At 64.2% G+C, this 25551-nt stretch overlaps 1 protein-coding gene across 2 annotated transcripts; it reads left to right on the top strand.

Moving 5' to 3' along the window:
- Positions 1-1035: 1035 nt before the first annotated feature.
- JRK (Jrk helix-turn-helix protein) lies at positions 1036-13910 on the top strand. 2 transcript variants are annotated; one of them, XM_077847494.1, is made up of 2 exons: positions 1036-1100; positions 3094-13910. In XM_077847494.1, exon 2 carries the CDS (start codon positions 3542-3544, stop codon positions 5165-5167), a length of 1626 nt encoding a protein of 541 aa, XP_077703620.1. In that variant the 5' UTR covers positions 1036-1100; positions 3094-3541; the 3' UTR covers positions 5168-13910. The 2 variants fall into 2 exon arrangements, with proteins under 2 accessions (XP_077703620.1, XP_077703621.1); XM_077847495.1 differs by lacking the exon at positions 1036-1100 and adding an exon at positions 1601-2467.
- Positions 13911-25551: the final 11641 nt, after the last annotated feature.

The raw sequence follows: 25551 nt of genomic DNA, 5'->3' as shown, positions 1-25551 counted from the left end.
CGTGGGGCAGGGGCAAGTCTGGGCGGCGTCAGGACTTGGGTCTGGAAATGCGGACAGTGCACACGGAGGTATGGGGAGGGTTCCCCAGAGGGGTCCTGGCAGGGGGGGGAGCTGGGACATTGGTGCCCACTGGTACTGCCAGGTCACCTGGGGCGAGGGTGTGGGGAGGGCTGGCGGGGAATCCTGTGGGGGGGGGCCAGGGCAGAAAGTGAATGGGGGGGCTATGGAAGTCTCTCAGGCCCCGTGGCCGTGTGACAAACACTAGGCCTTCCGCTGGCTGAAGTACCGCACCCGGGGGCAGGGCCCTGCTCCTCCTGGAGGCTCCTTGGTCTGCAGCCCCTCCTCACCTGCAAAGCACACACTCCGACCTGTGTGTCTCGTGACATTTCCTCTTGTCCTCTGCTCCCGCCGACAGATGCTCCCCGACTGTCCCCCCACCCCGCCTCCACGAGACCCCGTGGTTACACTGCCTGCCCCCACCCCATAATCTGGATCATCTCCCCATCTCAAGACTCTTAAGTTAACCCTATCTGCAAAGCCCCTGCTGCCACCTGAGGTCACGGACCCCTAGGTTCTGGGGCGGGGGTGTGTGGGGGACACGGGTCGGCCTCCCGGGGCTCGCTGGGCTCCAAGGGCTCATCTGTCCCCGCCACGCAAGCCGCATTCGCCCCATCCCAGGGCCCCCAGCGGGCTCCGCTCACGACGGCGTCAGGCCCAGGGCAGGTGGCGCGAGCTCTGAAGTCGCACACGTCACCATCACGCGTGGATGCGGCGCCAGCTGAGGACGCGGCCCCGGGGCACGAAAGCCGCGCCGGCCGCCGCATTTCACGGAGGGAAGGGCCCGCCCCGCCGCGCCGCGCCCCTGCCCGCCGGGTGGGCAGGAGCCCCGGGTCCCGCAGCGCACAGCGGGCGCGGCTCCGGCAGGGGCGCCCGAGCGGCAGGTGCAGGGGGCGGGGCGCGGCCCGCGCGGACACCGAGAGGCCGGCCCAGTCCTCCCGCCGCCTAGAGCGTCCCGGAAGCGGCCGGGGAGGCGGGCGCGGGCCGGGGGCGGGGACAGCGGGGCACTTCCGGCGGCGGCGGCGGCGGCGGTGGGTCGGCAGGTGAGGGGGGCCGCGGCGGGGGCGGCGGGGGCGGCGGGCTCCCGGGCGGGCTCCTCTGTCCCGGCCCCGCGGCGCGGAGGGTGGGCCACGGAGTGCGCACCGTCTCCCTTGTTCCCTTCCCGGTGTGTCCCGTTGCCCCGGGCGGCCCCGCGGAGGAAACGCTGCCGGAGCACGGGCCCGGTTCCCGCCACGCCGCGGCCTGCGCTGCCCGCCGGGACCCCCAGGGCAGCCCCTCAGGACCCCCGCCCCGGGCAGCCCTCCAGGACCCCCCCGACAGCCCCCCAGGACCCCCGCCCCGGGCAGCCCCCCAGGACCCCCACCCCAGGCAGCCCTCCAGGACGCCCCCACAGCCCCCCAGGACCCCCACCCCGGGCAGCCCCCCAGGACCCCCCCACAGCCCTCCAGGACCTCCGCCCCGGGCAGCCCCCCTGGACCCTCCCACAGCCCTCCAGGACCCCCCCAGACAGCTCCCCAAGACACCCCCCCCCCCCCGACAGCCCTCCAGGACCCCCTCCTGCCCCATGTCCCCAGCAGGTGCCCCCAGCACTCCCTCCTCAGCCCTCCTGCCCCCTGGAGCCTTCCCATCTTCCTCGGTGGTATCCAGAGTACCTCTTCTCTTTAGTTTTTCTCCAGATGGCCCCCCCTGCCCCCACCGCTCCACTTCCTTCTCCTTAACTCCTCAGGCCGGGTCTAAGGTTCCCTCTTCCCTGGAAGGACAAGGGAGCTGTGCAGGGGTGCAGCTGTGAGGGGGTGCGCCCTCCTTGCCCTCCTGCCCCCTCTATGCCCCCCCCCCCCGCCACGCCCTGTGTTCTGTGGCCCGGCTTCAGTGCTGGCTTTGAATCCACACACGGACACCTCCTTCATTCTCTTGCTCTGCGAGGTTAGTTAGCTTTTGGTTTAAGAAGTTGTTTCAGAACATCAGAATATGTGGGTTTCAGCTTAAAAAGTATGTCTGGAGAGCTGGACCCGTCCCCCTGCACACCCCCCAGGGCAGGACGGGGAGGCATCCACAGGGAGCCTGCAGCCCCAGTTCCTCCCTCCCCCTCCCCCGCCCCCCCTGCTGTGCTCCGAGTTAGTCCCTGGTCCTCTTCCTGTGCTGCTGAGGCATTGCAAGGCAGTCGAGGCCTTTCCTTCTCCGCAGTTACTCGTGCCCAGTAAGTAGGATGCAGCTAGGATCCCTGAAGGAGCAGCGCGCTCACATGGCCAGGAGGCTGACTCGGGGAGGACGTGCCCAGAGCTGGCCTGGCTGGAGACGGGCCTACGGTCCATCTTTGGTGCTGTCCCTACATTTGAATAAACTTCATTTTTCTTGAGTTGTGGTCTCAAGGGGCTGCACGAGTGGTCCCGGGGCCTCAGCATCCCCACAGGTAGGACACAGCCACTGTAAGGGTCTGGGTGGCAGGCGGGGTGGGGAGTTGCTGGAAGCCCACCCATGAGTCCTGCACGCCCTTCGCTGCGGGACATGATGGCTGGCAGCGAGCTGGCTGTAGTGGGCGCCCTGGTGACCGACCATCCCTCCCGGGTGGGAGCAGAATGACAGGCGGGGGGTCAGGTCATGAAGGAAGTGAGGGGACACGCAGGCTGTGCGGCAGACGACCTTGCCAGCAAACTGCGCTGAGTAGGCCAGCGGGGCGGTCACTGTCAGGGCAACAGCCCTCTACTCCTCACGGGCTGGAGGACGGTGGCGTCTTAGCCGGCGAGGCGCAGCAGGGGCGGCTCTTGAAGGATCCAGCCAGGATGTCTCAACTCTGCTCCGCGCGTCTGCTCAGCAGCACAGGGAGGCGTCCAGCTGGAAGGAGCCGTGCTGACCGGGAGGTCGCTGCGCAGCTGGGCGGCCTCCCAGACATCACGCCCCTCGGCCGGCTCCCGTGTTGGTCACCCCTGCGACGCTCTGCTGCAGCTTCCCCGCGTGCCCGAGGTAGCGAGCACTTGCGTGCAGGTGGCCCAGGTACACGGTCCGTGACGTCCTTTCTTCCTCTGTTGTGCTTTCCAGTTCCTAAAGCACGTTGGGCGAGACAGCACTGTGAGCCCAGAAAGGCGTCCCCAGCACAGACCGCACAACCTTGTTCAACCAGAAACCAGTCCCCAGGACCCCGGTACTCGATGGTCCACGTTTGAAGGAAGGAGCTGCCACCGTCCGCCTCAGAGAAGGCCAGAGGTTCCAGCAGGTGGACAGGTCCCCCAGGAACCCCCCCGTGTGCCAGTGTCCCCTCCCGCAGAGAGGACGGGGAGCCCGGAAGACCAGCAACAGCCGGGGCGAGGGGCGGCTGACACTGGAGGGGGGAACGAAGGAGAGGCTGGAGAGGCTGTGCCCATGGTGACCCAGGCTCGGTGAGACGGGACAGGCAGGTGAGGGAGCAGAGGAGAGGGGGCAAGGAGTCTGCCAGGACCCCCCCCCCCCCGTGTGTGTCCCCCCAGCCGCTGGGGACAAGCCACCCCCAATGGCCTCCAAGCAGGCGGCCGGGAGGAGCCCGGGGGAGAAGCGCAAGAGGGTGGTGCTGACCCTGAAGGAGAAGATTGACATCTGCACGCGGCTGGAGAAGGGGGAGAGCAGGAAGGTGCTGATGCAGGAGTACAACGTGGGCATGTCCACCCTGTACGACATCAAGGCGCACAAGGCGCAGCTGCTCCGTTTCTTTGCCAACTCGGATTCCAACAAGGCCCTGGAGCAGCGGCGCACCCTGCACACGCCCAAGCTCGAGCACCTGGACCGCGTGCTGTACGAGTGGTTCCTGGGCAAGCGTGCTGAGGGCGTGCCCGTCTCCGGCCCCATGCTCATCGAAAAGGCCAAGGACTTCTATGAGCAGATGCAGCTGACAGAGCCCTGCGTGTTCTCTGGCGGGTGGCTGTGGCGGTTTAAGGCCAGACACGGCATTAAGAAGCTGGACGCATCCGGGGAAAGACAGGGGGCCGACCACCGAGCGGCCGAGCAGTTCTGTGGGTTTTTCCGGAGCCTGACCGCGGAGCACGGCCTGTCCCCTGAGCAGGTTTACAACGCTGATGAGACCGGCCTTTTCTGGCGGTGCTTGCCAAATCCTGGCCTGGAGGGCGGCCCGGCGCCCGGCGTCCGGCAGAACAAGGACAGGCTGACCGTCCTGATGTGCGCCAATGCCACCGGCTCCCACAAAATCAAACCCCTGGTGATTGGGAAATGTGGCGCCCCCCGGGCTTTCGGGGGCATCCAGCACCTGCCTGTGGCGTACAAGGCCCAGGGTAACGCGTGGGTGGACAAGGAGATTTTTTCTGACTGGTTCCATCATATCTTCGTCCCGTCCGTGAAGGAGCACTTCAGAGCGGCAGGTCTGCCCGAGGACGGCAAAGCCATCCTGCTGCTGGACCACGCCCGCGCCCGGCCACGGGAGGCCGAGTTGGTCTCCGGGAACATCTTCACCATCTTTCTGCCTGCCAGTGTCACCTCCTTGATTCAGCCCATGGACCAGGGCATTCGGAGGGATTTCATGAGGCACTTCCTCAACCCCCCCGGCTTGCTGCAGGGCTGCCACCCCCGCTACAGCACCAACGATGCCGTCTTCAACGTGGCCTGCGCCTGGAGTGCTGTGCCAGGCCACATCTTCAGCCGCGCCTGGAAGAAGCTGTGGCCCGCGGTCACATTTGCCGAAGGCTCGTCTTCTGACGAGGAGCCAGATGGCCTCCAGGTGAAGCCTCACAATCAGACTTTCGCGCACATCCTGGAGCTGGGCAGGGAGGCCCCCGGTTGCCCCAGCAGCCGGCTTCACCGTGGCACAGCCACTGAGCAGAGCGGGCCAGGCTGTGCGGCCGGGGAGGACCCAGCCCCGGCTGTGGGGAGCCTGGAGCTGGCCGAGAAGGACGGTGATGAGGCCGCCTGGGAGCAGGCGGCGGCGTCCTTTGACGCCGTGGTCCGCTTCGCCGAAGGGCAGCCCTGCTTCACGGCACAGGAGGTGGGGCAGCTGCGCACACTGCGCTCAGTGTTTGTCAGGCAGCGGCAGGTGAAGCAGCGGCGCGTGGCCCTCAGGGCCGTGGTCAAACTCGAGACCCCCCCGGAGGCCTCCCCTCTGCCCTGCTCGTCCATGGCCGGCGAGCACTGACGTCCGCACAGCCCACGCGGGTGGCCCGGAGCTGGCCCAGGAGGTCGGGGCACCCGGTGTGGGGTCTCGGCCGCTCAGGATGGCCCATCCCCGTGTGTCTGTGTCATCGCGGGCTTACTGTGCTTTCCGTCCTGGCACGGGAACGTGAGCCACCGTTCTGGAAGGGCCCCCCACACCCGAAGCTGACCAGAGCGTCCCGTGGCCAGAACCCAGGACCATGCCAGTAGATTCTGGCCCTGTGTTCTCCGGCCGAGCTGCGCGCGTGGGTGGAGGTGTCTGTCTGAGGGAGGAAAGCCTGCCCTTGAGCCACCTGATGGCAGTGCCTACAGCCAGATGACGGGCTGGCGTTCCTCCCTCGGGGCTCGGTTGCCGTGTGGCGGCCGTCCCTGCTTGTGGCTTTATGGGTGGTGCGTTGTCACCCTGCTGGTGACTGCCGTGGACTCGCTCAGCCTCATCAGGCTCCTGAGAGTTCCTCCACGTTACCAGGGTGTCTCACCCCTGGGGCTGGGCCCCGCAGGACGTGGGGGCTGCACGCGGGGTTGGCAGGGCGGGGCCGCGCCCCCTAACGCAAGCAGACTGCCCGGGCCTGCAGGTTGCCCCGAGGACAGGCTGGTGGCCCCCTGGGCGTGTGTGGGCTTGGTTCCAGGTCTGCGGCATAGTCTGACACCCGTGTGCCCCGGGAGTTTGCACTTACCACCTGTTTGTTCCTGAGTTTTGCTGAGGCGTCCAGAAGTTAGTCTTAGGTGTGTACGTGCGACCCAGCAGTAAGGGAGCCGGTCAGATCTCTAGCAGTGTCGGGCTTCTGTGTTCGGCTGCTCGCCCCTCAGTACTCCATGCGAGGAAGAGCAGGGTGCCTGGCTTGCCTGTGGGAAGACGTGAGCGTTTGTCCCGTGGCTGCCGGCAGGCTCCCCGCCACCCACGCTGAGGCTGGCAGGGACCGTAGGCGGAGGCGCGCACCCTCCCTGCGCACCTCTGGGCCGTGACTGTGTTTCATTGCTCTGCCTTCGGGTTCCAGCCTGGCCACCCTGCTGGCTCCTCCACCTGTTGGGGCCTCCCCCGGCGGCTGAGGGGACGCAGTGTCTGGTTCGTGCATTACGTCTCCGCAAATCCTGGGGGGACGGCCGTTGCTGCCGTGGTGCCGCCCTGGACATGGTGCTTCCTGCTTTAAATGCACGTGAGGATTGGGAACCTAGCAGGGCTGTTTTCATTGTGGAGTCTTGGGGGCACACGGCCTTGGGGCTAAGCCACTGTCCCTCGGCTTCCTTCCTGTGCCGGGGTGACATCTGCCCCTGTGTGCTTGGCTGCCACAGTGGACTCGTGTGGCCCGTGCTGTTGAATTGCGGCTGCTTGTGGTGCCACGGGAAGTGAGGTGTCAAGAGTCACGGGGGCGTCTGCCCTCACCTCGTGGTGGTGGCGGCAGTGGCAGCACGGGCAGGTGGACAGACGCTGAGAAGCTGTCTCCCCACAGCCTGTATGGCTCTTGAACAGCAAGGCTCTGCGGGGTGGTTGGAGCCGAGCAGGGGCAGGACAGGTGGGCTCCCGGGTCCCCTGGGGAGGCTTTGTCCAGACTGTAGATCCCAAGCTGTGGATTCTCATCCTGCCTCAGCACCTGCCCGGCAGTCTCATGGCCGGTCAGTAACTGCTTGTCACCAGACGGCCTGAGGGGTGTCTGTGCTCAGGGCGCTCCTTCCAGAAGCATCCACGGAGCCAGGTCGAAGCCTCAGGCTCCTCGGGAGGTTCTGGGGCCCAGCGGGCCTGGCCTCGCTTGCCTCCCTCTCTGACGGACAGCGTGCCTCCCCGCACGTGGGCCTCGGGCGGAGCCAGGTGCCCCGGGCTGCAGTCGGCTGCGGGGCCACGTGGAGGGCCGTCTGCAGAGCCGTGTGGCCCAGCGGCTGGTGAGCGCCTCCGCCCCCGTCCTGGTGCCCCGTGCTCCTGCCAGAGACCTCTGCACCCACCTGTCCTCCCAGGACCTTTCCCAGCTGCCTCGTTCAGCACTCTCAGGCACGGGTGGTCAGTGCTTTGGCCTCAGGATCCTTTTTCCGAGGCCTTTCTGGGAGTGAGACGGGAGCTGGGAGGGACCAGTCCCGTCCCTCCCTCTCCGGTCACTGTTGAAGCACCTCAGGAAGCCTGGGCGCTGCTCTCCCCCCCCCCCCCCCACCAAGTACTAGGCCCAGAGCCCCGGCGGTGGGGTCAGCGGGCATCTGGGGGCCTCTCTATCCTGTTGGGACGTGCTCGCACCCTCTGGCTCGTCTTACCTGGGCCAGAAGGAGATCTGTCGGAGGCAGCTCAGGGTTGGGATGGCCACGAGGCAGACCGCGTGCTTTCCTGGGAGCCCGTGTGCGCAGGAAGCAGAGTGTGTGGCAGACAGGGTCCAGCGATCTGCCCCGAGGCCCAGCCTGAGCTGCTCGGGGAGGCGCCGTCACAGGTGCCAGCTCCTGGGCTTTCTTGGCGTGTGAACATTGTCACGTTTCATCCATCGTGTAGCCTAGAGTGTGGCAGGTATCGAGTGCCTGCTGTGTGCCGGGCATTGTGCTCAGCCTGAGGCCAGGGGGTGGTCATCAAGGCCCTGTCCTGCCTCCAGGGAGCACGGGTTTACCGACAAGGGCAGGACACTGCTGAGGAGGCTGGGACACAGGTGAGGGGCTGAGGTGGCTTGGGTGTTAGTAGGTCCATGAGGGCAGGAGAGAGAAGCCAGATTCCCACCTGCCCCAGGTGTAGCCGGCAAGTCCAGGAGGCTGATCCGGGGTGCCGGGCTCCTGTGCCACCTGTCACCTGGGGCTCCCACTTCCCGTGTCAGGACAGTTCCAATAGACACCCTGCCATCTTCCTGCCTGGAGAAGCAGAAAGCACGCCGCTTCCCCTGAGCATCCCCTCAGCTGGCACGGGTGACTTATGCTCCTATGTCCCTGTCACACAGGTACCAGCAGCCACGAGGACGTCTGGGCAGTGTGGCTGCAGAAAGCCAAGGGAGCAGCCTGGGAGGGCCGGGCGGGGTCTCCTGGCTCCCTCCCTGCACCATGGCCTCGCCTGCAGCCACGTTCTGGCCTCAGCCCCCCTCTGCCAGGACACAGCTTGTAGAGGGAGGAGGCAGGCGATGCAGGGTGGCCTCGAGTCCTGGAGTGGGGGCTCCACACGGGGGCAAGCCCTGGGGGGCTAGGAGGGCGGCCCCCCACCCCCAGAGCTGTCAGAGAGGAGCAGCCCTGTGTCTGCGCCTGGTGCCAGGGCTGCAGCTCAGAGGTTCTTTCAGGGGAGAGGCGGCTGGGGCGCAGTCCCCCTCCCTCCACAAGAGGACTGACCACTTGCAGCAGAGCGTGAGGTTCAGTGGTGCTCGTGAAAGGGGGAGCTTGTAGAGAAAGCATGTGGGAGGAGCGGTGGGTTCATCAGTGACACAGGCTGAGCCGTAGGCCGGCTGTGGGTCAGGAAAAATCTCCAACGCGGATCTCAGGAGCTGTTCTTTCGAAGCCAAAGTTGTTGGATTAGGCTCCGAACCATTTACGCCGAGGGTGTGACTGCTGAAAACACAGCACTCAGCAACCAAGGAGCGGAGCCCAAGAGCTGGTGTGGGAGGGAGCAGGCCAGCAGCTTTGCCGGAGCCACTGTCCTCCCAGGGTGACTGTGGGCGAGCCCTGGGATGCAGGGGGGCTGCAGGGGGCGCGGGCGAGGCACAAGCAGCCCCCCCACCCCGTGCAGCACCAGCAAACAAGGTAAGCTGCAGGCTAGCAGTGACGCGACCCCGCAGAGTACCAGGATCCAAGACTGCTGCAGCGTGCGCCCTAACAGGACCAATTTCCCACCTGAACATGAAAAGAACAAGGAAGAATGGCCCAGACCCCAGGAGAAAGGTAGTCTGTTACAGAACCGGCTGTGTAGAGACTTGAACTTGGCCATTGTGCGCACGGTCAGAGGGTAGGAAGGCACAGACCACAGCATCCACGGGAAGATAGGAATTACCACCCTCCAGAAGAACCGAGTGGGGTTCTGGGGCCGAACGGTACAAGGTCCGAAGTGAGTTCCCGAGAAGGGCTCAGCAGCAGGAAGAACCAGCGACCTTGTCTGACCTGGAGACCCAGGTGACCACACGGTGCAGGGGCGCCCAGGTGCAGGCCGTCAGAGCCCTGGAGGAGAGGGCAGTAGGCAGGAATAGAAAAAACAGTGTCCCCCAAGCCCCTAGATTTATTGGGAAATGTTCATCTACAAATCAGTCTCGCTGAGGTCCGGTGGGACGAACAGTGGGTTGGAGAGGCGGGAACGTGGGGAAAGCTGCCCCGGGCCCGAGCGCGCCCAGCAAGGCTGGTGGCAGGGCGTGGGCAGGGCTGGCATGGTCTGCGTGCTCAGAGGAGACCATGGCCCCGAGCCCACGTCCACCCAAGATAAAGCGAGTGAACGATTTCTGGGTACACAGAAACACCTGCGGCTGCAAGGCCCACCTTTGCCCTCGGAGCAAGTGACCCAGACGGCAGATCAAGTCCACCCAGAACAAGGAGCCGCGGCGAAGGTAGTTCTGTCCTGAGAGGAGACGGCATGCGCTTGACCCCTGGACACCCCTGGGTTAGGGCACCGACCCCCTGCTACCCTTTCTTCTGGTTGCAGCTTTTTTTTTTTTTTTTTTTAAAGAATTATTTATTTGAGAGTGAGCACGAGCGGGAGGGGCAGAGGGAGAGAGAGAATCTGGAGCAGACTCCCCGCTGAGCACAGAGCCTGATGTGGGGCTCGTGCCCAGGACCCCGATCGCAACCCGAGCCAAAACCAAGAGTTGGACGCTTTACCGACTGAGCCCCCCGGTGCCCTGCGGCTCCTTCAGAGCTTACATAACGTTCCATGGTATGATCGTGTCGGCTTTGCCACGTTCACAGGTGCTGAGTGTCAGCTGCTCGAAGGGGGCTCCGGCAGGAGGGGAGCAGGCATGCGTCCCAGGGGCATTCCCGTCCGCCTGAGAGCAAGCACTCAGGAGATAACCCAAAAGCAGTGAACAAATCCATCCCGGAAGGAAGCGTAAGTGCTCAGTTAGACGAAACCATGTGAAAGCAGCAAGTGAACGGGGCAGGAAGGTGGGCGCACCTGCCCGCGGGGGCTGCGCAGCCTCCTGGCCCACACGGAGGGCAGCGGGGTGTCCCTGCCACACAGGGCAGGGGGCGGGGCCCTGAGCCGCTCTGCACCATGGCGCAGGCCCGGCTGCAGCCCTGGGACGCTGTGTCCCCCCTGCCGTTGCGGGCTGCACAGCACTTTGGGCACAGATTCATTTAAAATTGACCTTTTCTCAGTAAACTTGCCTCAGAGAACCTGTTCTGTATTTTGGCGCTGAGGCACATGTCATGGGCAGGGGGGAGACGCCGCTCCTCTGCGGGCACCCGTACGGGGCAGTGTGCACTTCTGTGCCCCCTACCCGCGGGGAATCCAGCCCCCGGCACCCAGAGCAATGCTCTTTCCCACCCCGGTAATTTCCAGGGAGCCTGGCCTGGCAGGTGGAGCACGATGAGCGTCTCTGGCCTCTGGGTCCCGGGGAAACCCGGGAAGGGGGCTGCGGGGGTGAGGGCCCGTCTAGGCGGGCAGGTGGGACCAAGAGGGGCGGGCTGCCCCCCCAGCCCAGCCCACGTTCTCCAGCCTCCTGCTCGGAGTGGAGACCCAGCCCCCGGGCCTCTACGCATGTGGACATCCGTCTAGACTGGGGGCCTCCGGAGGTCAGGACAGGCTGCATCGTGGGCCCCACACTGGCCGGCGCAGGAATGTCAGCAAGGCAAGGGCAGGCAGCGGTTTTTGCAGCCGAGGAGCATCTGCGGAAGCCCCGTGCTGGCTCCGTCCAGGCCTCGGGCTGTGCTGCACCCCGCCCTTCAGCCCCAGAGGCCCAGGGAGGCAGGAGGAGAGGGAGCCCAAGTTAGTGCCCCAGCTAAATGCTCGTGGGAGGAGCAGGGCAGCACCGTTCCATGGGAGCCAGCCTGGAGCCGGGAGCCAGCTGGAGCCCACGAGTCTCCTGTGCCGGGTGCCAAAAGGTGGCTCTCCCAGTGCCACCTGGGCCCAGAGTTGTGGGGTGGGGTCACTGACTGGACTTTTTGAAGGTTTTCAGGGTCTGGGGGCTGCCTGGCTGGTGGGACAGAGGTGACAGAATTAGTGTAGCCTGACAGCTATCCCTCAAGCCGCTGAGCAGAAGGTTGGGGTTGCAGGAGAGGCTTGTGGGAAACAGAGAGGGCTTCATGGAGGTGGTGAGCTTGGAAGTGGGCCTGGGAGGGCACGTTGGCGTTCTATGGCTGAAGCTGGGAATGGGGGCTTACGCACAGATGGGGGCTGGGGGGCTGTAGCAGGGCACACAGGACACGACACCCAGCAGGTGGGGTCGCGGTGGCCTGAGAGGGTGGCCTCGCTGCCTGTCACCCGCTGGCCTCTCTCTGGCTCTTCCCTAGCCTGTCTCCATAAGAGACGCCTCCTCACCTGTCTGCGGGGTGACTCCAGGACTAAGCGCCCCAGTCTACAGCAGGAAGCCCAGGAGAGAGAGAATCTGGGGGGGCTCCGGATGGCCTGTGCCCCTGGGACCTGAGCTCACTGGGTCTAGTGGCCTGGAGCAGCCTCGGACAGGCCAGGGGAACCCACCAAGGACACCATGTTGGAGTCTGGCCATGGAGCAGCCGTGCTGTTCCCAACCAGGGTCACCAGGCTGCCCACCCCGTGGAGACCCATGTAGTACCAGGGGCCAAGGGGCCTGAGTGTGTCGGAGATAATGGGGGGGCTGAAGGGGGGCTGGCCCTGGGCTGTTGGGCCGTGTCAGGAGGCTGCCCAGAGGCCAGTGCCCTCCCTGGGTGGCTGCCAGGTGGGCCCCCGCTGGGAGCCAGAGCCCCGTGCCAGGCACGGCTGTGTGGCCGGAGATGTCAGGTGCGGCTGCCTGCCGCGTTCCCTGCCGCTGGAGGTGCGTGCCTGGCCCCAGGGCTCTGGGTCTACTGGGTGGGGGGACCTGGCGGGTCCCCATTGCCTGGGCGCAGTCATGACTAGCATCCCTTCACTTTCCAGGGCCTGGGTGTGGCCAGTGCACCCCCTGGGGACACCCTGTGGGGCCCACTCCTCACCCTGCTCAAGCAGACAGGCCCCCAGATGCCACTGGAGCAAGCCTCAGCCCAGCCTATGTGTTGGGTTGGGAACCACTGTCATAGGGTCCATCCTGAAATGGGGACCGTGAGCTCGCTGGGCTGGGGGGGCCTCAGGTGGCGGGAGGGAGGCTGTGACCAGGTGGGGTGTGTGCACCTGCCCTGCAGGGTTGGAGTGCAGGGGAGTGTGTACTGGGGGCCCTTGACCTTGGGAGCCAGGGGCCTGCAGAGGCTGCAGGTGGCTCCCGGGCCCAGAGGGCCAGGCCACACACCCCGTTGCTGCCCCTGCCCCGGGCTCAGTGGGCTCATTACTCCAGTCGGCGGGGCGGGACCCTGCAGGGCTGGAGGCCCCCGTGTCCTATCCATGCCCCGACGGTCTGCATGTCTGCCCGCTGACAGATGTGTCCTGAGCCGGGCCCCAGGTCTCGGCCGGCAGCTGGACGCCGTGGGGGGTTGGGGTGGGGGTCCCTAAGCAGGGGTCGGCCTGTACCCTGAGGAGAGGAGCTCGGCTGCGCATCTGTCTGTGGCCTGGGTTTCTGGGCCAGGATCGGCTGGCACTGGGGGCCGCCCCTGCCCTCTACAGCCTCGCGGTCCCCACACACCTGTGGCGTGGCCCACGGCGCCTTCTCCCCAGGAGCCAGCCCTCCCTGCCCGCTCCCACTGGGCCCTGTGTCCCTGCCATCACCCTCTCTGGGGTCCTGGGCTGAACCCTGCGGTGGGACGGCCCTGCCCCAGCTCAGCCCCTCCCACCTGCCCCTCGCTGGCCGTCACTGCCCCTTGTCCCTCCCACTTCTCTGCCAGCCACTTGTTCTCCTCCCACTTGGGGTCTCAGAGGCCCTGCTGCTGCAGGGGGCAAGAGTGGGGGTCCTGGCCGGACCTGGGGGATGACAAACATGGAGAGACTGGTGGGGGCCTGTGGGGGAGCTCTGGCCACCCCGGCGGGCCTCTGGCAGGGGCAGGAGCCGTGGCAGCTCGGGCAGTGGTGGCCAAGGACACAGCCAGTGGGAGGAGGTGTGGGCCCTCGGTGGGGTTGGGGGGAAGAGAGGTTCTGGCTGGGGCCTGAGGCAGCGCGTGATGTGGGCGGTGCTGGGTCCCTGGGCCGGCCTCCTGCTTCTCTGGCAGACCCAGCCTCGTTCCTCTTTCTGCTTGAATAAGTCATCCTGCCCCTGTTCATGGGGCAATAATTTTAATAAAGTGCTTTTTTTCCTGTGAGCCCAGAGCGCAAGACTTCGTCTCAGCTCAGGAACATGCCCGTTGCCAGCAGCTCTATTGAGGGCACCCATGAATCTCTCTTATTTGTGGCTCCAAAAATGAGGCCATGGGCTATCGCTGTGCCTCGTTCTTTAATTAAGCAGATGTGAGAACAGCAGAGGGGCCAGGGCGCCAGGTAAGGGGAGGTGCCAGCGGGAGGGGCCCGGGGCTGGAGGGGACGGTTGGGCCAGCTGCCACTGCAGGAGCCTCCGGCCAGGCTCGCCCTCCTGCGCTGGGCAACTCTCACCCCCGGCCTGCCTCGTCTCCCCTCTTTCCTGAAACACTCTGTCATTCGTGCAAGACGCTGCCCTGCAGGGACGGCCACGTCCACCCCTTCCCAAGGATGGGAGGGGAGCGGCGCACGCACGCTTTACTGCGGCTCAAACAATTAAGTCAATAAAACAGCCTTTCTGTTTACTGAACTTAAAGTGTTCAATTAATTGAATTCTCTTCTCCAGCTCCCTGGCTGCCAGGTGATAAATACGTTACGGGCCTCTCTCTCGTTCGCATCCACGTTTTCTGTCCTCACTTTGGGCGCCATCTGGGCAGCCCTGGGTGATTCCGAGTCAGGAGTGGGGAGCAGGGTAGGGGCTGAGTTAGGATTTCTGGCCACTGTTTTGGGGGCAGGTGTGTGACCCTTGGGTCTCCGGTCCTCCTTGGAAGCCCCAGTGAGGCCCCGGGGCGTGTGGCCCTGCCAGGCACTCTATTGGGGCCTCTCCACGGAGCGCCAGGGCCAGTGGCCATGGGGAATTGGCACTTAATGCCACAGAGCGTCTGATTAGAGTGAAAAAAAAGTTCGGAAATGGTGGTGAGGGTTGCACAACGTGAATATAGTCAGTGCCGCTGAACGGCACTGAAATGCCAAGGAGCGTGTGTACGTTTTGCCACAATAAAAACACGGTTATAGGAAACAAACACAGGGACTTGATGGTCCAGGCCTGGGGCGTGGAGGAGCCTTCGCGGAGAGGTGAGGCCGCGGAGAGGTGAGGCCACCGAGAGGCTAGCAGTAGCAGGCGAGGCAGCTCAAGGGAGGCACCCAGGGCTGCGGGCGCCTGGGGACCGCAGCCAGAGGAGGCAATGCGGGGAGTGGGGTGTGGGGAGAGGTGCCCCAGCCTGACCTTCTCGTCCTGCCTCCTCATGCCCTCAGCCACCCAGCGCCCAGTCCACAGGGAGGCGAGCCTGGGAAAGACCGTGGCTGAGCTTACAGGAGGGACCGGCCAGGGGGCGGTGGGGCTGGCACGGTGGGAGGCACTGGGGTCTTTTGCTTGGTCCTGCTGTGAGCAGACGTTTACTGAACAACTACTGTGGGTGACCTAGGCCCAGAGAAACAGGCAAGAGGCCAGACGCCCCTCCTGCCCCACCCCTTGGGGGGCAGGCCTGGTCCGGGGAGGCAGCAAGCCCATCATCCCTCCTCTGTCCCTTTCATCACCCTAATAGAGCCCCACTGTGTGGTGACTCTCAGGATTCTGCTGTGTGACAGCGGCCCCTGTGGCACGGGACTCCCAGGCCAGAGGGAGACAGTGAGGGGAGAGGCCTTGGCTTTTCATCCTGTGTTTGCTGTGAGCCCAGGAGGGTAAGGGGCAACTCCAAAAGGACTGGTGTCAGCCCAGAGTGAGGACCAGGCTGTTCAGGGACATGGCACTCCTAGGCACGGCCCTGCTTTTTTGGGTTTGTGCCTGGATGTTTTGAGGCCTTGGCCTAATCTCACTGTGCAGCAAAGAGTACACAGCCTTTGCCATCACAGACCTGGCTCTCGTTCTTCACCATGCCAGTCTCCACCACCCATTCACCATCCGTCCACCCGTCCATCCATCCACCTGTCCATCCACCATTCATCCATCCATCCACCCACCCATCCATCCATCCGCCATCCATCCATCCACCCACCCACCCATCCATAAATCCACCATCCATCCATTCACCCGTCCATCCATCCATCCATCCATCCACCTACCCATCCATCCATCCATCCACCAACCATCCATTCACTCATCTATCCATCCATCCATCCACCCATCCACCATCCATCCATCCATTCATCCATCATCCACCCATCCACCCACCCATCCATCCCTTCATCCACCCACCCATCTATCCACCCATCCATCCATTCATCCACCCACCCATCCATTCATCCACCCACCCATCCATCCATCCATCCATCCATCCGTCATCCACCCATACACCCACCCATCCATCCACTCACCCATCCATCCATCCACCCATCCATCCATCCATCCATCCATCCATCCGTCCGTCCGTCATTCACCCATCCATCCACCCACCCACCCATCCATACATCCATCCATCCACCCACCCATCCATCTATCCATCCCTCATCCACCCATCTACCCACCCATCCATCCACCCACCCATCCATCCACCCACCCATCCATCCATCCATCCATCCACCCACCTATCCATCCGTCATCCACCCATCTACCCACCCATCCATCCACCCACCCATCCATCCATCGCCACCCACCATCCATCCATCCATCCATCATCTATCCACCCATCCACCCAGCCACCCACCCATCCATCCACCCACCCATCCATCCATCCATCCATCCGTCATCCACCCATCCACCCACCCATCCACCCATCCGTCCACCCATCCATCCACCCACCCACCCATCCATCCACCCACCCATCCATCCATCCATCCATCCATCCATCCATCCATCCATCATCCATCCACCCATCCACCCACCCACCCATCCATCCATCCATCCATCCATCATCCATCCACCCATCCACCAACCCTCCACCCACCCACCCATCCATCCACCCATCCATCCACCCATCCACCCATCCATCCACCCCCCCATCCATCCATCCATCCATCCATCCATCCACCCGTCCACCCATCCATCCATTCAACCATCCTCCCTCCATCCATTCACCCATCCACCCACCCATGGCCACTCCCAGGGACCTGCCCATTCCCTGGAATAGTTTGGGTTCCAGGAATGACAGGTAGGTCTCTCTCTGCCCACCTGGAGCCCACCAGCCATCCTGTGCTCTCTGGGTTTCTGGGTGGGGGACAGAGTGGGACCCTTCCACTCCTGCCTTCTGCCCAGGCATGGGCTTTTCAGCACAAGGTGCTGGACTATGCCACCAGGCCATGTGGTTACCAGTCACAACCTTCTTTGCCTTATTTGAGGTCCAGGCCACTTAGTGATGGGGACCTTGAGAGGAAGGCAGTGAGCAAGCAGGATCCCTGGGCCCAAAGAAGCTTGCAGGCCAGCCTTGTAAACGGCAGGTGTCCCTCAGTGCCGCCCAGCTGCCTGGCCCCCACCCAGGGAGCCCGCGTACAGAGAAGAGGGGACTTTGCCCCAGGGAAGGGACCCCTGGTTGTAACCAGGGAAGGAGTGCCAGGGAAAGGTGGATAATGGGCAGAAATACAAGGAGATGGGATTTTACTGTTGTGTTTGCTCCAGGGTTTGGGACAGTGCCTGGAACACAGTAGGTGCTCAGGGGTCCCACCTGCCTCCCTCCCTCTGCCTCAGCCACCTGCCTGACCACTGGCTGTTGCCACAGAGGAGGGAGGCCTGGGCTCCTGCCCCTCTGGCCCTGGGCCCTTCTGCGGGGACATCCGGTCTCAGGTGACAGGATGCCCAGGGAAGAAGGCAGCCTCCCCATCGTGGACCTCTAATCCATGGAGAAAAGAAGGGACGGTCAACTTGGGCCATGGCCCTGTAGCCCTCCCAAGCCCTGGCTCAGCCACCCTTCCCCCCCGATGGCTAGAGCACATCCTCACCTGCCCCCAGCCCATGGGCCTTCACAGCAGGACCTTGTACTGACCCCCCCCCACCTCCCGCCTGACATTCCAGGCCTCCCTGGGCTCTGTCCTTCTGTTTCTCCAACATGTCAAGCTCCTTTCTGCCTCAGGGCCTTTGCATGTGCTTTCCTCGGAGCCTGAGTCCATTCAGGTCCCTCCGCGGAGGCCTCCCTGGCCACCCCACAATGGTGGCTCTCCGGCTTCCAGCACCTGCTGGTGACAGGTTTCCTGGCGCAGGCATCCGTCTCACTGTCCGGCACGGAGGGCTGTCTCCTGGCTGGCCCCCAAGGCCCCAGAGCGAGGGTGGCCCAGCAGGAACCACACACGATGCAGGACCTTGGTCACCCTGGACTGGAGAAACCAAGTGGCCGGGGCTCAGATCCTAGCGGGGACTCGGCAAATGTTATTGGCATCCTGAGTGACATCCCTTTGTTTCCAAGAGGCTTCGTCTCACAGACGCATAACAACAGATTTACAGGCAGAAGGATGTGGGGTGTGGGGTTTGCTCTAAGATGCTCCAGGAGAAAGGGGAGACCGAGCCAGAAGTGGGGAATGTTGGGAAGGGCAGGGGGACCAGGCATGGGCCCTCCCCCACCCCACCCCACCCCCGCCGACGGCTTTCCCTGTGGCCCAAGGAGGGTCCCCCGAGCCTCCAGACTGGACCCCAGGCCCGGGCGCACAGGGGCCCTTCTGCTCCCCCTGCATACAGCTGGCGTCTCTGCCACGGGGCCGCTGGAGCGCTTTCCTCTGAGGCAGAAAGCAGGTGCCCGGAGATGCCCGGGGGGTGAGCCAGCCACCGCCCCGTAGGTGACTGCTCGTGGGTCACTGCTGTCACTCTGGATGCGGGGGGGGGGGGGTGCGGCGCAGGGGGCGCCCTCAGCCACAGACGGGCACAGCCTGCAGAGGGGCCCGTGCTGTGGGCTGGGCTGTGAGGTGTCCTGTCCTGCCGCCTCCTGACCCGTCCCCCCTACTGCCCGCACCACCCTGGCCGTGGCTTCCCCCAGTGCCCTTCGGAACCAGGACACACCTTGCCCGGGGTCACACAGGCCTAGAGGGTGGCTGCGGGTCAGGAGCCCTCTCAGCCGCAGGAAACCAGACATCAGACTCCCCACCTGGGACCGTGGCGCGGGGACAGCCCGCTTCTGCCCACGCAGGTCACACATGCACGGACCAGTCACAGGGCTTCTGTGTCCTCCTGACCTGCGCTGCTCCCTGCCACCTCTCTGGTCCCAACCAGACCTCGGATACAGGGGCCTTTGGAGGGGGCGAGGCCAGTCCAGGAAGGTATGTGTGGAGGAGCCCCGCAAGGGCCCGATTCACAGGGGTCCCGAGGCCGCCCTGACCACAGGCCTCCCCCTGTGTGATGCCCAGCCAGTGTGCCCACCTCTCTGGACCCTGTCATACCCTGAGCCCTGACCCCGGGCACTCTCTGCGCCCTGACCCAGGTCATACCCTGAGCCCTGACCCTGGTCACACTCTGAGCCCTGACCCAGGTCACCCACCCTGAGCCCTGACCCTGGTCACACTCTGAGCCCTGACCCAGGTCACCCACCCTGAGCCCTGACCCTGGTCACATGCTAATCCTTGAAGGTCATCACAGGCTGAGCTCCCACCCTGGCCCCTGTATTTTCTGAGCTTATAAAGAGGACAAGACCAGGGAGCCTGGAGCCCCTATATGTGTTTTACATTTAACCTAGAAAAACCAAGAGCCTGTGCTGACCTCCTGCCTCCTCCCCCACGTGTGACTCAGTGCTCTCCTTGGCCAAAACACTCCCCCCAGTCCGCCTCTGTCACAACTCTCACTTTGAGTGCTGTTCCAGGTCCTCTGGGTGACAGTAGCCGTCCCGGGTGTGGGGGTGGATGAGTGGTCATGGAGCTGACTCACTGAAGAGCCGGGGGAGGTGTCGGAGTCAGAGCTGGGCTCCCCACAAGTTCTGATCCCAGCCGTCCAGGTGGCTCCTGGAGGAGCTTCCCCGCAGGCTGGAGCACGTGCGGGGGTACAGTGGGCAGGGGCCTGCAGGGACCAGCTCCCTCTGTGCTCGCTCCACCCTCAGTGGCTACCTGCCCGCCTTCCCCCCCCACCTCATAGGGTCTTGGGCTCTGGCCTTTCCTGGTCACCAGCTGGAGTCAATGCCCTGTTGCTGGGGAGTCAGAAGGTTGTAGGTCCCAGGGTGAGGGAGAGGGGCCCCCTGCGGGGACAGGAGCTCTCTTCTCTCAGCGCCTTGCCTGGCCCTGTGCTCACAGGACTCAGCTCCCACCTGGAGGGGCCTGTGGAGAGACCTGCCTGAGCCCAGGGGCTGGGGGTGCAGAAAAGAGCCTGGACAAGCTTCCCAGGGGGACACTGAGGGCAAAAGATCTCGGTGAGGGCAAAAGGTCAGTTCCTGGGAGGGAACGGGGGGGTGCCTTTGTGTGTGGGGGCAGCGTCCAGGAGGGGGTAGGGCCGCATCTAGAGGAGCCCAGATCCCACTTAAGGGCTCTCTCCCTGACTCTCTCCTTTTCCTCCCCCCATAAGCAGCATGCCCTGCAGCCTGACCAACAACTAGGGAGAAGCTGGAGCCTCCTACTGGCAGCCATGCATGGGGCTCAGGAGCAGACGGGTCCTGGGTTCATCCCTCAGGTGATGCGGGCACCAGCCTCCTGGGGCCCTGAGCAGAGCCCCGTGTGAGCCCAGGCCCTCCACATTCCTGCCCCATGGACGCCGAGAGGAAATACAGGGATTGCTGCTTGAAGCTGCTGAGCTCTGGGCAGCTCGTGGCACCGCAGACATAAATAACATGCCCCATCTGTCGGGCCCACCCAGACCCCTTCACTTGGGGTGCCGCCCCAGCTGCTGTGAGTGCTGGCTGGGAACAATCACAAAGCCCCTCCTTTGGAGAACTGCCCTCGGTGGTGAGGGACCCCCTCTAGGCCGACAGAAGCCACTGACTGGCTCTGGGGAGCCACGTTCACCCTTTGGAGCTCTGCTGGGGCTGCTGAGGCTGGACTTGAGCTGTGCCCCCGCCCCCGCGCCCGGGCTCTGCTGAGAGCCCCCTCAGTGAACGGCTGGAACAGACGTTGGGAGCTGCTCCCAGGAAGCTGACCGGAGGCCATGGCCGCCCTCAGCCACTCCCAGAGGTGGGCCCTTGGTGTCCAAGCCCATGGGTGCCGAGACGGGCCCCCGACAGTGGTGGAGTGCTGTTGGGGGACAGGGCGGCTCCCTGGGCTGCTCACAGCTATGCGCGTGGCCAGGTTTGCTCTGCCCAGGGTTCGGCTGAAGGCCCCGTCACTCAGAGGGCGTAGGGGAGGTGGCCTCCAGCCAGGCCCTGGATGGAAAAACCTTGGCCAACATGCTTGAAGACCCTGGTTCAGCCTCCTTTTCCTGCTGGGGTTGGGCCAGGCCCTTCTGGGGAGGGGCTCAGGGGGAGAGAGAGAGAGAGAGAGAGAGAGAGAGAGAGAGAGGGAGAGAGTGCACACGGGGAGCTGGAGGTGGGAGCTTTGTCTCCCAACCTGGATTGCAGCTGGGCGCCGGGGCTCAGTGACATCTCTGCGGTGATTCAGCAGATAACCACCCCCAGGGCTCCTCTGTGCTGGCAGCCTCGCTGCGTAGGGAGCACAGATGCAGGCGCAGGGGCCAGGCCTACGGTTCTGGGTGCTGGAGCTGGTCTGGGGGAGCGGGGTGGCGCTGCGGGAGTGCTGCCGGCCAGGCAGAGGGATGCTTGGGCGGGTGGGGTTCGGCCCACTGTGGGGTACCTGCCAGACCTCAGTCCTTCTCCCCGTGAGGTGGCTGGGTGGCTCCCCACAGGCTTGGCCTTCCCTGAGATCCCTGTTCTTGGATGTTTGCCTGCCCCAGGGCCGAGCCATCTGAACCCCTGAACCTCTGCAGCCCTCAGCATTCCCACCACGGGTGAGAGCCACCTGTGAGCAAGCCCAGATCCCTCCAGAGCAGAGGTGATGAGTCACTTGCGCACTTTCCCAACGCCCTGTATGGCCAAAGCACGTCACCGATAAAGAATTGCTGAATAGAACAGATGGATAAATGGGGAGGCCCTTTGACACACAAAGGAGGAGTTGGTAAGGAGTCAGCTTGTCACTGAGGGCAGGACACAGGAGCTGTGCTCTCTGCGAACCTCAGACCTCCCAGGTCTGGGGCTCCCTGCAGAGCCTCTTGACCCTTGTGTGGATGGACAGACACTCCCAGGCTCACACAGATGCCCACACTCAGCCACATTCACCGTCCACCCACTCCTTAGTAGCTGTCCTGCGCTCTGCCCCAGAAGACCAATGGTTCTTCCTCTGGTCCCATGAGCCCTGATGCACACTTTTAGCCCCTCATGGGCTGTGCCCCAGAGGCCTGCATACTTTGGACTCTGTGGGGACTGTGGCTTGGTCTTAACCATCCTTGCACCTCAAAGCTTGAAGAGTTGGGTGGACAGAAGCTGGGTGGGGAAGGTCTTGGGAGATGGAAGACTGGAAGGTTAGATGGTAGATGGAAGGATGGAAGAAGGATTCACTATGATTGTGGGGTTCATAGTTACCTAGATAAGGCCAAAATGGATGAGCCGTTGGGTATCTGGAGTATTGGTGATGAAAGTGGTTGTCATGATGGTCATGATGGTGAAGGTGACAGTAAAGATGCAAGCGATGGCAATGAGGATGGTGTTACTGACAATAATGATCATGGGAAAGATAATCATAATAGGGCGATGATGATCACATCTTCATGATAGGAAGAATGTGGCCACAATGTGGGGAGGTTATTTGTGATATGATGATACTGTAGTAATGATAGTGATGATCATGATAGTGGTGGCGATGGTGATGGTCATGGTGGTGATGGTGATGGTGGCAGTGGTGATAGGGAGGTGGTGGTGATGGTGATGATGGTGGCGATGGTGATGGTCATGGTGGCGAAGGTGATGGTGAGGATGGTGGTGGTGGTGGTTGGGATGGCGATGGTCATGGTGATGATGGTGAGGATGGTGGTGGTGGTGGTAGTGGTGATGGTCATGGTGGTGATGGTGGTGGTGGTGATGATGGTGGTGGTGGTGATGGTGATAATGGTGATGATGATTGTGCTGTCACAGTGACATGGTGAAGGAGTGCTGGAACTGGTGATGATGGCATCGATGACTGGCATTTGGCGTTGGTGGAAGTGACAAGGACGTTGGCCAGGTGAATGCCAAGGGTGGTGCCAAGGATGGTAACAGTGAGATCAGGCTCTGGGGCTGAGCGGACTGAGAACTTTTTCCAGGGCTGGCCCAGATGACTGTCTGCAGATTTAAGCCTTGCCCTGCCCCGCACTCCTGCCCCGGATGTGGGCTGGCAGGGGAAGTTATTTTCATTCTCTTAAGTTTGTCCTCCAGGGAGGCTGCGACGCAGCCCTGGGCCCCGGTGGCAGCGGGTTTATGGGAGTGCCTCCTTGCTGAGCGCGACACCCGAAGCGGCCACACTGCTCCTACCAGGGGCAGCCTGAGCCTGGGGGCCGTGGGCTGGCTCTCCAGACCCCTCTCCTTCCTGTCGGGGTTCACTCTCAACAGGACACGTTGGTCTTTGTAGGCTCCTGTCATGGCATTTCATTCTTATGTAGAAAAAAGCAGCGTCTCTCAGGCCGGGACTGTGCTTCCCTCGTGGTGGTTGGGCCACGAAGGAGGGGCTCCCTTCGGCTGGGGGTGGCGGGGTGGGCAGGGGACTGGCAGCTCCGGAGCTGCGCCTGCTATGGAACCGGGGCAGTCCGCCGGAAGTCCCCGTCAAAGCCTCTGCCACCATCTCTGGCCTGGGTGGCGTCGAGGGGGCGCCTAGGGAGGGGAGCCCCTTGTCTGCCCTGTGCCCAGCCCGGCTGCCCCAGGTGTGGGGAACCTCCTTGCCGCTGAGGCCAGGGTCTGGGGTCCTGACTTCCTCCAGGAGGCTCCCCAGATTCCCGGCCCTGCCTGGATCCGGGTCTGAAGGAGCCAGGACCCCGAGCCCCACCTGTGGAGGCTCCTGGGGCCCTGAGGACAGCCCGAGGGGTCCGGCATCGGCGGGTGAGCATCCCTCGGTGGAGAAGGAGGCGAGGACCTGCCTGGCACCTCCCAGGGCTGCAGTGTCCCCCACCACTGTCCTTGGGTGGGAGGGGGAAGCTGCGGCTTCAGTTGAGGTTTTGAAGGTGAAGGGGTGTGTCCTGGGCCCTCACAGCACTGGGTCTGGGGGCCTAATGAGGGGAGGTCTGGGGGCCTGCTGGGCACAAGGGACCTCTTTCTCAGCTCCAGGGGGCACGTCCGGGTGTGGGTGTGGGGAGCTGAAGCTGCAGTGGGTCCGGCGCACCCTCAGGGGCCCTGTACTCTCGCCCTGAGCTCCAGGCTTGGGGGGCAGACAACTGCCCCCAGAGGCCAGATCCAGGACCCTCCCCCAAGCTGCTCCTCTCGTCTCTCACCTGGTGGTGTGTCCCCAGCCCCAGCCCCACACAGGGAGGGCCTGACCTCCTCCTGGGGGCAGCGAGGGAAGTGGCCACAGTGACCGCCATCTGCAGCGAGGGCGGAGGGGTCAGGGCAGGGGACATCAGGCCGGGACACAGGGAAATTGAAGCGGAGCAGAGGAGAGGGGGGCGGGAAGGGGGAGGAAGGAGGGAGGGAAGTGGGGAGAGGGGACGGGAGGCCAGAGAAAGTGCTAGGTGGGCACGCAGCCGGCAGGTGGCGCCCGGGCCTAAGATGGGCCTAGGAGGCCACCGGTGGGTCAGGGACAGAGGACAGAGCAGAGGGCAGGGCCACGGGTGCGGGAGAGAGCGCTGCGATGGGAGGAGCCCTGGAGCCCACCCCTACCTCCACGGGAGACCTGGTGGGTCCCAGAGCCCCCTCACCGCCAGGTAAGGGACAAGCACTACGCCCCGCCACGACACCTGCCATGGAGGGGAGGGGATAGTTGCTCTGCAGGTGGCGGTGGCCCTGACCCCACCCCCCCCACCCCCCCCCCATGGCTGGCGCCAGCTCTTCCTCACTCTGCGGCCTCACCCAGCCCAGTGCACAGCAGCCTGCCTGCTGCCCTGCTGCCCCCACCACCCTGGCCCTGTCTTGGGGGCCTGTCCCCTGAGATGCCACCCCCCCACCGCCCCCACCCTGGCCAGGGAGAGTGGCCATGCGTTGGAGGAGTCCACGGAGTGGGAGAAGCCCAGACAGGAGGCCGGGGTGCAGACAGTCTTTTGTTCTGTGCTGTGCCTCCATTCCTCAGCCACCTTGGGCAATTCCTGACCCTCGGGGTTTCAGGGTCTCAGGGGCCAGCCTGGAGCTCAGCTGGGCGGGGAGGAAGGGACAGAGGCCGGGTCCCGTCCAGGGACGGCGGCAGGAGCCCAGTGGTCACACCCTGGCCTTCCCACCCGAGCTCTGCCGTCCACACTGGCTTGCGGGGTACAGACAGGTGTCCCAGAACCAGGAGGAGGCATGTAGGGCGGGCAGCGCCACAGAGGCCATGTCCCACCTCGGAGCACCCCCAACAGTAGGGGTCACGTGCAGAGGTTGCTGTCACCCCCCACCCCAAACTCCCGGGTCAGGCGCTTGCCCCGGACACGGATCTGAAGACCAAGAATGCAGCATCAGGGATGTGGGGTGTGAGCCGGCCGAGCTGGTCAGGGGTCCTGCAGGCGCCGCGGAGCCACCACGGGGTCCGTCAGCCACGGTGAGCCTCTGCGGAGCAACACTCCCCGCAGCTAAAGAGGCCAAGGCTCAGGGGGCGTCTGGAGTGGCTCAGTCCCACGCTGCACAGCGGCGGACGGTAGTGGACAGGGTAGGACGGGGGCCGCCGGCTCCCTGGGCAGGATCCCCAGCATCCCCCACCGCCCAGCTAGCCCAAGCTTTGGGGAGATGCTCAGCATGCAGTGGGGTCCCCTTTCTCCTACGTGATCTGATCTCTGCGTCCACACTCTGTCCAGAGAGATCACAGGACAGCGGACCCCCACCCCCAGGACGGGGAAGGACCCCGGCAGGTGGCACTGGCTTGTGGGGTTCACAGCAAAACAGAAATGGGGGCCTTTTGTTCAAAGTTAGTAAGAACTATAGGCCGGCTGTGGTAGAGCGAGGCCTGGAGACCACAGAGAGGGGACGAGGCCCTAGGGACAGATGCCATCGAGGCACCCCTGTGGGGAGTGCCGCTGGGGACAATGAGCCCCATCTGGGAGACCGGTGGGGGGCGTGCGCCCAGCAGACACTGGGCCCCCGAGGACCCAGAATCATCACGGCTCATGCCCGGCACCCAAGAGGCCCGCAGCGGGCAGGGAGGCGCCCACGTCCGAGAAGTGGGAGCCGGGACGATGCCGGACGCCAGCGCGGGGCCGC

Source organism: Canis aureus, chromosome 14, assembly GCF_053574225.1.
Source record: "Canis aureus isolate CA01 chromosome 14, VMU_Caureus_v.1.0, whole genome shotgun sequence".
NCBI classification, from domain to species: Eukaryota; Metazoa; Chordata; class Mammalia; order Carnivora; family Canidae; genus Canis; species Canis aureus.
This window is presented reverse-complemented; position numbering and strand designations above follow the sequence as displayed.